The sequence below is a fragment of the Scophthalmus maximus genome, chromosome 15 (assembly GCF_022379125.1).
Source record: "Scophthalmus maximus strain ysfricsl-2021 chromosome 15, ASM2237912v1, whole genome shotgun sequence".
Classification (NCBI taxonomy): domain Eukaryota; kingdom Metazoa; phylum Chordata; class Actinopteri; order Pleuronectiformes; family Scophthalmidae; genus Scophthalmus; species Scophthalmus maximus.
This window is the reverse complement of record NC_061529.1, coordinates 10716912-10731273: the sequence shown is the minus strand read 5'-3', so window position 1 is coordinate 10731273 and position 14362 is coordinate 10716912. Positions and strand designations below refer to the sequence as shown.

Here is a 14362-nt window from a genome sequence, read left to right as displayed (position 1 = left end):
TCTCGCTACCTTCCCCCCAGTTATTGCTTTGTAGACGGTCATAGTTCTAATCTGTCTCTCTTCAGTCTTCTGCACCGGGTTTTTGAAAGACAAAGTATAGGCGTCATCCGTTCCCTTTATAACTAGGGCTGTATTCAATTCCGGTTCACAAGGTAATAAGTCCTTTTTTAAAATTGAATTCAGTGTTTGTTTAGGGATATTTCACTTGCAATACCAATATTGCTTGTATATGAAAGAGAGTAAACATATGCTACAAACTAAGATATTTTTGTTTAAGAATTGACCCCAAACCTTTTACAATAATATACTTATTATTAAAACTAACCTACAAATGCTTTCTTATGTGCAGATTTTGTTGTGCAGAGATATCAAGTCAATAACCATGAATAGGTCAACAAATCCGATATATTAAACATATTCACGTATTATACACTTCAACAGTAAGATGTACCTAATGAAGACATTGCTAATGGCTCTGGAAAACACACACTGTGTTGTGATTGTCTTAACAAAGCTTTTGTGGAATCAGCTACAGTGGGATAAACAATGTGTAATAATACAGTGTGTGTGGGTTTGCTTCATTTTAATATATTTGCACATCAGTAAAATGTATCGTGGTTCTGGTATATTCATGAAGCTTTGGAAGCCATCATCGGATGTTGCATGGGCTTATACTGTATCATTGCATTTGAAAGTTGAAACAGAGAATTGGATGATAACTTAAACGCAAATAGCGTGTCTGGTGGTGGTTTGTTTTGGATCAGAGGTATCTGCAGATGGCATATCTTGGTTGTTGTAGGATATTCATGGTATGTCCACTGTATTTCACCTCCATACAGTTTGCATACAGGTTTGCATTTGTCCAGCTCTTCACGGTCTTAAGTTGGAGTAGCTCCCACCGTATTTTATTTCTGGTGTGTCCAGATCTAGGAGCGTGAGAAGGGTTAAAGCATCACGCTTCAAAGAGAAAAGGCCATAGACTGTATAAGTCATAAGATCTGATTTTTTTTTAACTCAACCCCAACATTTGCCAACATTCTTATCATCAGCTGATTTCAATCCTCTGTGGGAATTAGACTTCAATGATCTCTGATCTAACATGAGACCTCGCTCTGCTGTGGTCTCTAAGGAGGATCAGGACAGTGTACGGTATGTGTAATATACGATATGCTGTATCCTCCATAGCAACATTTTGCTCAGAGCTCAGAGTGTGACTCAAGTTGAGTTTAACTTCAGGCCGTTCATCCCCCCTCCCTCTACGCTGGCAGCCGCTTCATGAATCCACATGAGTCGCTGTCGACTACAGCTGATGGAAATGAGAACGTGCAGAACGGGGCTGTGGCGTCACATAAGGCGTGAGGGGAGCAGGAATATGGGGTGGGGGATGGGGGGTAGCTGTGGCTTAATGACATGGGGGAGAAAAAAAGGCCTTTATGCAAATGTTTGCCTAAATATATCCCCCACATTTTCTGTAGACGCAAACACACCGATGCACTCACAGCTTGTCGAAGCGTGCACGGGTCTTTGCAAAAAGAAACTATTTTATGTGTCACTGGGCTAAACAAAGACCGTGCACATGGGAGGGGAGAGAAGAGAAGGCTACTATTTATGAGAAATTATATCACCCAAGTAGACTGTGTGTGTGTGTGTGTGTGTGTGTGTGTGTGTGTGTGTGTGTGTGTGTGTGTGTGTGTGTGTGTGTGTGTGTGTGTGTGTGTGTGTGTGTGTGTGTGTGTGTGTGTGTGTGTGTGTGTGTGTGTGTGTGTGTGTGTGTGTGTGTGTGTGTGTGTGTGTGTGTAATGCAACCAGGGCTAATTGAAGCAGTGAAAGTCATTACCTAAGCAAAGAGCTCTCCAATGGGAAAGGTGTCCCGCATCAACGGAGAGTGGGTCCGACTCAACAAGCCAGTTTTATTGAGATGTGTATCTGCCATTTTCTCGAATCATCCACATACTGACACAGACAGCTAAGTAAAGGTCAGACAGTACCGAGCACTGCGGCAATCCCCTGACTCTTCCTCTAGAGCCACGAGGTTGACAATTTTTTTTGTGAAATACTATTGGTTTCATTTTCGTAGAATGTGCTACCGATCTCTAAAGACCCACAAGGATAAATTGGTGATTCTGGAAAGAGGAAAATCTAAAAATTTCCAGCTGATAACACAACTAGCAGGGGGACAGAAAAGAAACTTTTAGGCAAATCATGATTGTTGTGGTGAAATCATTATTGTGGGCGATAAAGAATGAAGTAGTAGTGAAATTGCTCTACCCCGGAAGGGTGACGTTTCTGTCTCTCACACGTGTACACACACACACACACACACACACACACACACACACACACACACACACACACACACACACACACACACACACACACACACACACACACACACACACACACACACACACACACACACACACACACACACTGTATTTCACTATAAGTAACAAGTGTCAGGGAGCTGGCTTATCGGTGTCTTCCTGGATCCACAATGACTTCCTCCCTCCCCCTCAGCTTTGTTGCCTATGCCAGTCTAAGCGTCAGTCTATGAAGTAGACTGCATCTAAAAGCTGAGCTGCGCTCGGTGCCACAGCTGCCAGGAGAAACCTGTCTGCCAGCTTATTGCCCTTAAGCATTGATCGCTCATTGGCGCCTGCCACCCATCCAATCATCTGCACGTATGTCTCACTCCCGGTGTCTCAACACACTGTAATGATATGCAATTGATCTGCTTAGACACTTTCCTCTTGTACCGGCGTAAAGAAAAGGGCAAACAGAGGATGAAGGACGGGGGAAAAAAAGTTCTTGTTTAAGGGCGTGTTCCTGCCAAGCCTGTTTGTGGGTGGTGGTTTTGTTTGAGCTTCTGGAGCAAATGTATAGTGTCAGTGGAGGGTTTGTTAACACAGGTGAGAGGAAAGAAAAGAAAGGAATAATGTCCGCTGCCAAGAAACGGCTGCAGTTTGTCAGAGAGGTCCCCAAACTCCCAACCGTCCAACTTTTGTTTCCATCCCGTTTGCACTTAACTGCATAGTTGTATAGTTCGAACCGCAGTCACACTTTTTAAGTACATTCAGTGTCTTTATCCAAGTGGCTTTTCCTTTTAATGTGGCTCCCTTTGCAAAGCTCAGGACACCCCAGGATAAGGTTTGCTTCAGAATGAATCAATAATGCAGAAGGAGATCCATGTATTATGAATAAAGAAACAACGCATCTTGGCACAGGAGCTTGTCTATTGCAAAATGTTTATTCAGTAAACTACTATTCTAATTTTGGAGACTGGCTGAGGGAAAATACATTCAGCCTTGTCTTTTTGAACAGAGAGTGACATTGTCTATTTGTTTTTGTCATGCCGTGCATTATCTTCCACCATAACTTTTCTGCGGTGCTTTCCGTTTACGTGGAAGGCATCTTGAACGTGATGCTGTGGCGTGAGTCCACAGTGTAAAATCACATCTGCGAGTGAAGTGTAGCAGGTCGACTGGCATGTGGTCTCATCGTATAACTGCTCCTCAAGCAAAAGGACAGTTCTGTTTACTTTGACGGTCGATTTCCAAACTACTGCATTTCCAACTACATCACAACATTTTGTGCATCTATTGATTTTAGGTTCTTTCAAGAAAAAGTGCATTTGTAACTTTGAAAACATTGAGGAATGGGAATGTTAAAATATTTGGATTGTAACTAAAATTGCTTGTTGGTAAGATGTCACCTCTTCATACTGTGCACATGGTAGGTGTGTGTATGCTCACATGCATATTGAGATTGTGTTTTTAAAGTGACCGTGAACAAAATAAGACTCTTAATTACTTTCTTTGCAAGATGTTTCCCAGTTCATTGATCATCTTGAGTTTTCTAGCTGACGGTTTGTAAGAGAGTGCAGGTTCAGGGCACCTGAGATCTCTGATAAACCCTCCAATCAACAGTTTCAATTACAGGCCTGCACGAGGACACAACAGCCGGCTGTTTCATGGTCGGATATAGTGAGTTTCACGAATCTCAGCACCACCAAAGTTGGCCCCGGCTATTTAAATTTAGAATTCTGAGAGGGTTAGTTTTTGTAATAATTTGGACTGAGGTGTGCGGGTTTGGGCAAAAAGCCGTCAACAAAATCATCAACCAACCTGCAATTGTTCCGTTTTTTGCTCCAACCCCTGAAGAAAATGTGTTTTTGTCAAAGAGATCATAGCATATTTGTGGTCTGTTTCTGTTATCATGTAGATTCAATATCTGTTTTACTCTATTCCACGAACTGAAACGGTTGCTACTGTAATAAGTCTACGGCTAGTCACAAATATCTGGGCTTTGCTAGTGCCTTGAACAACACAGTTCCTCTATCACGCCCATCCAGCCTCCCACATGAAATTCCTTTCTTACAAAGGAACATGTTGATATCCAGGGAAGGGCTGATTTCACACCCTCTTACGCTCAGGCACAAGCTGAAGTTCCTCGAGTTCAAGTACATCCGTCATTCCACTTGTAACGTCAATTGGTTAGAACGCAGCCATTTGAACAGTAGTTGCAATAAGAAATAAATAACTAAGATACTGTGTTGGATACGTTCAGCTTTGGTTTGTTGACGTTTCTGCTGTGGAGGAACACATCTTGATTCATGCTTTGACCATCTAACTATTTGACATTACTGGCTATTTTTTGCCGCTGTGGGCAGCTCTGATAAATCAGTGGCTGTGAGTAAGTGTGGGATGTTTGCTGGTTTGCAGACGAGCCACTCAATCATTTCTGGTGACAGGCACACAGGCTGGCAAGACAAGTTTTTTCTTTCATCAAACCAGCCGGCAATGGCTTCTTCAGCAAGAAGGCAGCTTGAAGTAATCAAAGCGTGAAATGGCATCCAAAGCTGTGGTTTGGGTAAACACTGATTTGAAGAAAAAAAGGGGCTTGCGTGAGAAGAGGAAGCCGTAAGAAGTCCATTTGATGTGATTCACTTTCATTACCAAAGCATCTCATTTGGTTTTTAGAATTTAGTTTTTTTTTTAAAAAGGGCGGGGTGGGGGGAGTTGAATCAGGCACTAGTTTTGCCTGTTTTGTTACACTGGAGGCTGACCAACGTCCACCTGGGTCAAGGATTGATTTCTAGGCCGCTACTTATTCTATTATTCATAGTTGATGGAAATGGCAGCCATTGTCAGTAAAAACTAATCTTTATTGGCACATAGCTGGGCTGGGTTGTTTGCTTTTGATCCATCACAGATACTGTAGCTGACTGTATAGATTGGCGACTTGTAGTTTGCTTTGTAGATACCAGATAGAGACAGCGTCTGAAATGACACACCTCGGTTATGAAATAAATGGCCAGTGGATTACTTTGTTTCTGTTTGCTTTTGGGACATTTTCAGAACTGGCATTACCATCAGTCTGAGGTGACTCGGTCACAAGTGGACGGCCTGCGACAATGCAGCCACAACGGATTGTGGAAGATTACACATTGAAGAACCTTCTGAAGTAATATGTTTTGACCAACTACATTTTCAAAATGAACCGAAAATATTTTTACACCTCATTGTTTCCAAATACATTCAATTGTGTATAGAATAATATAAAACAACAATATATACAATAGCAACGCTGACTGCCCCCTGTTGATTTTACTTTTTTTTTTTTCATTTCAAATTAGTAAAATCTTATTACACTGGAGTGCATTGATTTGCTCAGCCCCGTCCTCTCTCTCTCTCTCTCTCTCTCCCTCTCTCTCTCTCTCTCTCTCTCTCTCTCTCCGTCTGTCTCACACAAACATATTGATGAGGTAACTTTTGGGTTAAGCTCGGACTGTAGCATCAGTACCAAGCTCGTGAGCCTTTTGTTTTAGTTTCTCCTGCTGGATTATTTGTTGATTATACTCATCTAAGTCCCAACTGGGATCCCCTTTTGAACAATGCGGTCCTTGACAATAGAAGAACAAAAGAGGCCACCTAACGTTATTGAGGCTCCGCGTGTGTGTGTTTCTGACCTAAACTGAGTTTGCCCTTCACATATGACGAACACAGCCGCAGAATTACTGAGTCGGGACACGATGATGATTCCACTGCAGAAAGCAATGTTTCTGTTTAGTCATCAACACGCCCACTCGCCCTCTGTGAATCTTTCGGAGATTTTCACTCTGTGTTCTCACAAGTCCCCAAACCTGTGTGTGTGTTGTGTGTTGTGTGTTGTGTGTTGTGTGTGAGTGTGTGTGTGTGTGTGCGTGTGCGTGTGCGTGTGTGCGTGTGTGTGTGCGTGCAAACATTGGAAAAACTAAACCCCCCGTACTCACTGCCAAATGCCATCTGATATAACACATTCACACTCTTACTACAGATGATTTGCTACTACAGCTGTTACCCGTGCAGACTTAAGAGGGCCTCCATGCTCAAGGCCATGTCTGTCCCTCTCCCTCTCCCCCTCATTAATCATGCAGATTCCATAGATAATGGATGGTGCTCGTGGGGTCTGTAGCCTTTCACTGCTTAATGGCCAGACGGATCTGCTAACATGACCTATATCCGGGGACGGTTCATTGTGTCTACACAGATATGCATCGCTGAACGTGGCATCAAACAACGAAGGGTTCATAAAGGAGTCGTGTTCACCTTTTAACCTACTGAGTGTAAAAACGTGTTCCTTTTTCTCCTTTGTTTCTAAATTAGCTATTTAATACTCTGTAATTTGGTCCGAGTTCATAAAAAAGAATTTGCAGAGTCACTGATCATGTCTGACCAGTGACCACGTATGTGAGGTGAGGTCACTGTACGAGAATAACAGCTATTGAATTGCAGTAACTCATACTGTAACTGTATGCGCCTTGTATGTTATGTCTGTGTTCATTTTAATTTCTAGATTGTAGGCAGAAGAAAATGAGAATCAAAATAAGGAAGCCTTTAATTTGTGCCTTTGTGTATATGTGTGCGTGCAAGTGTACAGTGTGATGATGAGAGTGAGGAATAGATTATTAAATACTTACTGAGTCATTATCACTGTGTATCGGTTGAACATGCACACGCACGCACACTCACACACACTCTCTACACTGTGTAATACCTACAGCAGTGTCTACAGTCAGTGATGATTTAACTGGAGGGGGCTACAGAGGGGTGTGTCGTAGTCATGATGGTGATTTCATCAACACGTCTGATCTAACTGTCAGAATAACATGATCAGGATATGTCTATAGTAAATACTGTACATGCCCCTCCTTCACGATGAGTACAGATAAAGTGTGATTAAACAAAGAGGTTTCCATTTTCCCCTCTTGTTAGATGCAGTCACTCCCACCATTGTCTGGACTAAAGCCTCTTTGGTGTGCCATTTGGAGACATTAGCAGATGAAACAGGGTCTCACACACCCACTTTAAACCAGCTTTACCTGTCAGACAGATTGTGGATGACCATAAGCGATGTATAAATACAAATGTGAAATTATGATATATATAATATCAACAGTGGTGAACTCTCTGTAGACAGTATGGTCGGCATTTCCAATCGTAATAACAGTAAACGTCATCACACACAAGCACAACATTCGTGCACCCTTCCATGTGGATATCCCAGAATTTGGTCCAGTTCCAGCCAGCATGCATCTGTAACCGTGTATTGGTGTGTTCCTCTGTGCAGGTTAACTTTGTGGCATGTCAGCTGTTTGCCCTGCTGATGGCTGTGTGGTTTCGGGTCTACCTCCACCCCAGTAAGACCAGTCCGTTCATCAGACATGTGGTGGCCACTCTGCTGGGCTTCTACTTGGCCCTCTTCTGCTTTGGCTGGTGAGTCACTCCTCTGTTTCACCATCAGCTCTTAATTTATCATTATACTCTGCTCCTTCCTTCCTAAATGCTATGGCATTGTTTGGAAAGATATTTTTATTCTCATGGTTCAGTTATTAGTATATGAAATGTAACACACTGTTGTGCAATGAATAATGTAATGAAGTGTCAACTGCTGCACTGGCCATGTCTACTTTAGTTGTTTTCCTTCATTTCCCAGAATGCTTCTTTTTAAACCTTTGAGAATGTACCTGAGCACTTCGGCCACAGCTAAAAGGATACTTCAATCAAAAACTTTTCCAAACTTCTTCAGTGAATTTTTTAAAAAAATTTAAATTTTTTGTTCTTTTTTTTAACTGTATATCTGAGATGAAATTTTAAGATGTCACTTTGGCCACCCTTTATTCCCTGACATCTCTTTGACCGAATGATTAATCACGCAATCAATCTGGGTCAGATTTATTCGCAATCAGAATTATCTTCGATTGCGGTCTAATTTCAGCTGTATTTTTTGAAGTGTATCTTTAGGTATTCTTTAGGAGTGTTTTTCTGTTTGAGCGAAAGAGAGTCACACCCGCCAGGCAAACACAACACGTTTTGTGACTACGCTGCATAAAGGTCATTGATATATAATCATCGCAATAAAGATGAATGTTGAGGAGACTGTATATGACTGCAAGGGCACGCCATGTGGTCTGGTCTGCCAGAATGGGATGGTATTCCCCCCAGCCCTGGTGTTTTGCTGCCTTTCTGGCAGTATTATTTTAGAACCAGGGTGTTAGCAACATGCTAACTATCACTAAAAGTGAGAGCTTGTTGCTTGGATTTGGACACTGAGTGAGTGTACATTGTGAAAATTAAATGTCAACTAAGCAGTGTGAGTAATAAATTGTTGTATTCATATTGTCAAATTTAAATTCCTTATTATACTTTTGAATTGAATGTTTTATAAATTGATCAATTCAAAACAAATAATGATAAAATCATTTTAGTGGTAATTGTGTCCTTTTAACACAAATTGAGTTAACTGCTTCACAGATCAATTTAAATGAAAGTGTTAATTACTTATTAATGAGTAACAACCTGTCAGAAATGGCTAACATCCTTAACACCAGTCAAGAGTATTTCATTAAAGGTCACCCCCGCGGAGTTTGCTCTTTCTCATTCGGCTTTATTCTCCTCCTCCTCTTCGTCCGACAACCGTCTCCTTGCTTGCAACTTGTCTGTTTGTCCCCTCTCACTCCTGCCTCTCGCCTGACTGCCCTTCCCTTCCTCTTTCTACCTCACCTTGTCCTCATTCTCCTCATCCTCGCCAAAGCAAACGGGGCGATCATGTAGTAACTGATATCCAATTAGAAAGCTATTGCTCTTTAATAGACAAACCCACTGCACCTCTGGCAGAGTGCCTCTCAAAGTGCCGCCATACGTGCATGCATGTGTGTTTGCGTGCATGAGTGGATGCAGACCTAAGAATACATTCGCTGGACATCCAGCTAGCGGAAAAATGCTAATCAGGTTGAATGTCACCTGGTTACCCGGTCGTCAGGTAGAAGGTGATGAGGGGTGAGGTGAGGACTTTGATCTGATAACGCTCCGACGGTTCAACTTCACAATGGGTCTGCGGTCGGATTATCTCATTTGCTGTGGCTGGGAGAGCTTATTTTGCATAATTCATTCCCGAATAAGATACCAGACTCTAATACAGTTAAATGGCATTTAAAAAGGCAATCGGGTGAAAGCAGGGACTGAATGTGTATAGTAAATAATGCAAATACATCCACTTTTTTAAACGGGGGCACACTAAATGAATCAGAATCAGCTTCATTGGCCAAGCGTGTAAACATACATGGAATTGGACTCACGACAGACAAATACAAGGACGACAGAGCTGAACGAGATGAATGGTTGTTTCTCTCTTTCATGAATTTGTATTTCCTGTTACACTATCCAAACTAGAATGGCCCTAAGCAGAGCACATTCCGCCGCCTACCAGTCCCCTAAAATTCAATCAAGCTGTACCAAATTGCACACAATCATAGATAGCGGTCCCCTAAATATGCCACATTTTCTTTAAATCGAGATCCATGGATTATTCCCTGGGAATTCAATGAAAATGTCAAAAAATCTCGCAATATTAAACAAAGTGATTAAAAACAAAAAAAAATGCCCATGTTCGTCCCTTTGTCTGGCTCTTTGCCAAAATTTGATGGAAATCCATTCCGTAGCTTTTGCGTAATCCTGCTGACAAACAAACAACAAACAAATGGGTGAAAACAAAACCCCCTTGGCAGAGGTAATAATTATGTTAATTATAAGAATAAAACTGTCCTTATCACATTAATTTCTGATTTTTCATACACTACCATATAGTGATGCAGAGGAGGTTGAACTGTGATTCAAACTAATTGATGAAATTAAGCTTGACATTAAGCCCCATGCACGTGTTTATTGTTTATAGGATCCTGCAAAGCTTCTGCATGAATTCGTCTGTGCTCACACTTTCATCTGCACACTCCTATCGACATGCACTCACACACAAACGCATTCATTTCAACTTTTATTGCGCACACACAAAGGATCTTCCCTCACAGTTGCGATTTGAAAGTGGAAACGTTTCAAAAACGAGTTTGTTTTAGGCATTTTAGACACGAGAACAGACTTTTGTGTTTGTCCAATATGTCCCAAGCAAACCAGTTAAAAGTTTCAATGTTCTTATGTGTGATAATTTTCCCCTCTCTTTTTTCATATAATACCTCATGCATAACCCCCTTTTGTTTGTTTGTTTAATTCACCCAGCCTTCCCCCCCTTGTTCCCTGCAAACCCCTGACGCCCTTGCCCTCTTTGTTGACTCGCTCACTAACACAGTGTGGCATCTCTACTCTCCTGGAGGCTTGACGTCGACAGCATCTGCCCTTTAAAGACCCATCTGGTAGCTGCTGCTGCTGCTACTGAAATGTTTGTTTTTGTTTCATGGGAAGGGAAAGAGGTGGATGTTTTTTGATTACACAAGTCACTTTAACGGTGTGATAAGAGGAACCCTTTTTGAGGCAGAAATGACTAAATAACATAATGTGACGTGATCGTCGCCATTGTGTCCTGTCACTGGGTTTGACACATTTCTCGTTAGTGAGAGGGAAATGTCACGTGGGTGCTGGTGTGACTGTGGTTTTGCAATGCTGTAATTTTTTGGTTTCCTAATGGCGGTGTAGGATGACAAAACAGGATGTGGAACGCAAAGCAGAGAGGAAATAGAGTCTAATATAATCTGGTTTAAACAAGGGGCATGTGTCTTTGAAAGGATTCATTTGGCCAAAAAGCCAAATTAAAGAGTTGTCATTGCCCCCTACTGACTCACCAAACACTGATAAACGTTTGCTTGTCTTTATATTTGAGGGCTGGCGTATCGGGAGAGCTGCAGTTATGTTATCTATCACATTTGCCAACCTGTTGCTCTTTAAACAATGTTGGCTGCTTTAGTCTTCATGGTGTCAAACAACTTTACACACCTGCTTTGGGGTGTCAATGAACTCGCCCTCGCTGTCTTGCCAGTAAAAGCTAAAAATAGTTGGCACACCCACTGTACCTGCAGGCAGAGGAAGCAGAGAGCTGCACACACACACACACACACACACACGCACACACACCACACACACACACACTGCTCCACCGTTGTACGTTGACGAAACTCATAGGAAATGAAGCTCCTTTTTCAAACAATGCTATTTAAAATATCAAAAAAAAGACAGGGCACTGCAATACCTTCCTCAAATCTGTGTACTGTGCAGCACTTGTCGCAACAAACTAAATACCTACCAGCTCCTTTGTATTTCTCATTTGCGTCAATAATGGAATTTTCTATCTTGTCTGTCTCCTCGTAGGTATTCCCTCCACTTCCTGGTGCAGAGTGGTCTGTCCTACAGTGTGATGGTCTTCGCCGGCCTGGAGCACATGCACAAGTGAGGACAAGTGCAGCACAAATGAACTGCAGAATTCTTATATTCTAAAAAATACATTTTAAAGGTTTCTATCAGAGTTATTATGTGACCGTGTCATGTGTCAGAATCACACAGAACGGTCGAATGCATCACCATTTCCTGCAATAATTAACCTGAAAGAAGCACTGGAAGCACGACAAGGCTAACTGACAAAGCCAGTAAACTAACATCTTGGAGTATAACAATCTAACGTGTTGCATGTTAGATTAGATAAATGTTCCCTAGGGGTTAACTATGGATCATACTGGCTTTTTCTTCGTGGGTTGAATTTTCTTGTTGAGGCACATGAGCCTCAGTCACAATGATAATGGTTCTGCCTCAGGGCTTCCATCTGTGACCATGGCTCATCAACACACACATGCACGCACGCACACACACACACACACACACGCGCAACACCCACGCACACGCACACAGAGTCAGTCTTTTGATGTTCTGTTTTTTTCAACACCAGAATTCACGGTTATGAGTGCAGGTGTAAAGAATAGATGTTTACCCCTTTGGCGAGCAATTAAATTAGATCCTAACAAAGCATTAATCACAATGGCAACTGCACTCCTAACAGAAAAGAATGACATTTTGACATCGAGCAGTGTCTTACATTAAAATGTCACATCACACACTTCCCCCGAGGTTCAAACCTCTACAAACAGTATCGATGCGCTTTTAGCCTGGTGTTCTGTCTCTTGTGTAAGCGGGTAGATAAGTGTCTGCACACCCTTGTACTGCAGCCTTTATGATACCAGAAAAAACTGTCTGTCACCCATGCCAAACCAACACACCCTCCCCTCACGTTCAGAGATAAAGGTCACCCTGTCCCGGGTGATGGTGCAAAGAGGAGGAGAGCCATAGAGGGAGGATGCACCGACATGCTCATGTTTACTGAGGCCGTTGAACCAACATCCTCTGAGTTTTTGCATTGCAAACAAGCGCTATCGTCACAGCAACAGGTGGAGATTCAACTCTGGGATCTCCGCTTTTGCCAACTGAGTGTCAACCCAGGGTATCACTTGTGGCCTTTTATCTCTGAACTACCCTTGAGTTGGTTGCATAGGATATTAAACTCCTACTTTGCCTCATTTTACCACTATATTCTCAGGAGTATTACATTTCCTTCCTACTTCTCATTTGTTCCTCATATCTCACTTTGTCCAATATTTTCCCATTAATATGGTTGTCTCTTTCTCCCCCGTCGTTAAGTGTGTGCAGTGTGACAGCTGGATCTGCAAAAAGCTTCTTTTTTTTCTTTTTCTTCTGGACTTGTTTGTGTACGTGTTGCTCTTAGACTTACTAGACTACTTTGTCAAGTGACAGGGCGTCATATATCATGGCATTCACTCTAGTGCAGCTCCGGATCTCCCACTCTTCCCCTCTCCCACTTCCCCGCTCTCTTTGACTTTGGATTTGGTGGGCAGATAGGGAATGTTCCAGACACTTTTCCTACTTGCCTCGAGTGTGATCACGGCAACGCCTGCTGCTGGTCCACAGGAAAGAGACCCAGACTTTCTCTGAATCTGTGTACGTGTGTGAGCATGAAGCGAAGGTCTGAATGTGTTCAAACATTTATTTACAGCCTGGTCCTTTATTTCCCCCCCTCTATAATGTGTATCTATACCTGCAGCTCCTCTGTGGAACCTTCTTCAATTTCTATACATTGACCTGTCTGCTGCTGTCCAAACAGTGCGTGCGTGCGTGCGTGCGTGCGTGCGTGCAACCTACTTTAGTCCCAGGCTCCGTCCGTTGCCTTCATTGGAAATGAAACACCCCCTTCTGAGCTGTGAATTACAGGAGCACAAATAAGATGAGGATAAAGACTCACTGGTGGGCTCGCGGCAAATATAGCTGCTGCAGCACATATAGCTCATATCTGCACTGATAGCTGCAGCTGTGAGCTGCCAGGGTGGGGAGAGCTGAGCCTTGAGAAATTTGGCTGTTGCCATGGACTGAAAATGTTTGTAGCGTCAACAGAAAAACATTAAGCTCTGCTAAAATGTCACTGCATACGTTTGTCATATAGCTCAGTGTTGAGCATATTTATGCATCTAATTAAACAAGTGAAATAACACCACACGTAATTTTTGTGGTCTGTTCTTATTGTCTCTTTTCTTCAAAACCCTATTGCAAACAAGTGAAAGAGGACATCTTGCAGTTTGTCTTGCAGTTTGTCCTACTGCAAATTACAAGTCAGCAAATGGGAAGTGCACTAACTAGGTTCACTTATGTTTGTGTCTTGTAGGGCTGAAAAAATAAATAAATGTGGTTTTGGTTTTGATTCCTACTTAGGTCACATTGATTCACCAGCATTGTGCCAAAAAAAACTAGTATTGCTGAGTTTATCCATGCAGCACATTTGAATGAGGCCTTTTGCTACAGGGTTTGTCTGGATATATGGTTGCTATTTTTTAACGAGACATAAAGTCTCACATAAGGGTAGGATGCTGAAGGATATTGAGTATACTGTAATATTTTTTTTAAAAACTCAACAAACAAAAAAAAAGTGCCCTGTGTTGGTCAGACACAAACAGAAATATCTGAGCACATTAATTGACTATATAGTGATTATCTCCTCTGTGCTTTCTCTTTTGAGGTGTTTGTGATCATGTGTGTAACAG

At 42.2% G+C, this 14362-nt stretch overlaps 1 protein-coding gene across 1 annotated transcript in view; it reads left to right on the top strand.

The window, feature by feature from the left end:
• mboat2a (membrane bound O-acyltransferase domain containing 2a) overlaps positions 1-14362 on the top strand; it is a 34654-nt gene that overhangs the window by 9269 nt on the left and 11023 nt on the right. Inside the window, exons 2-3 of the mRNA XM_035611385.2 lie at positions 7609-7754; positions 11634-11711. Of these exons, the coding sequence (XP_035467278.1) occupies positions 7609-7754; positions 11634-11711 (224 nt within the window). The remainder of the gene's footprint in view (positions 1-7608; positions 7755-11633; positions 11712-14362) is intronic.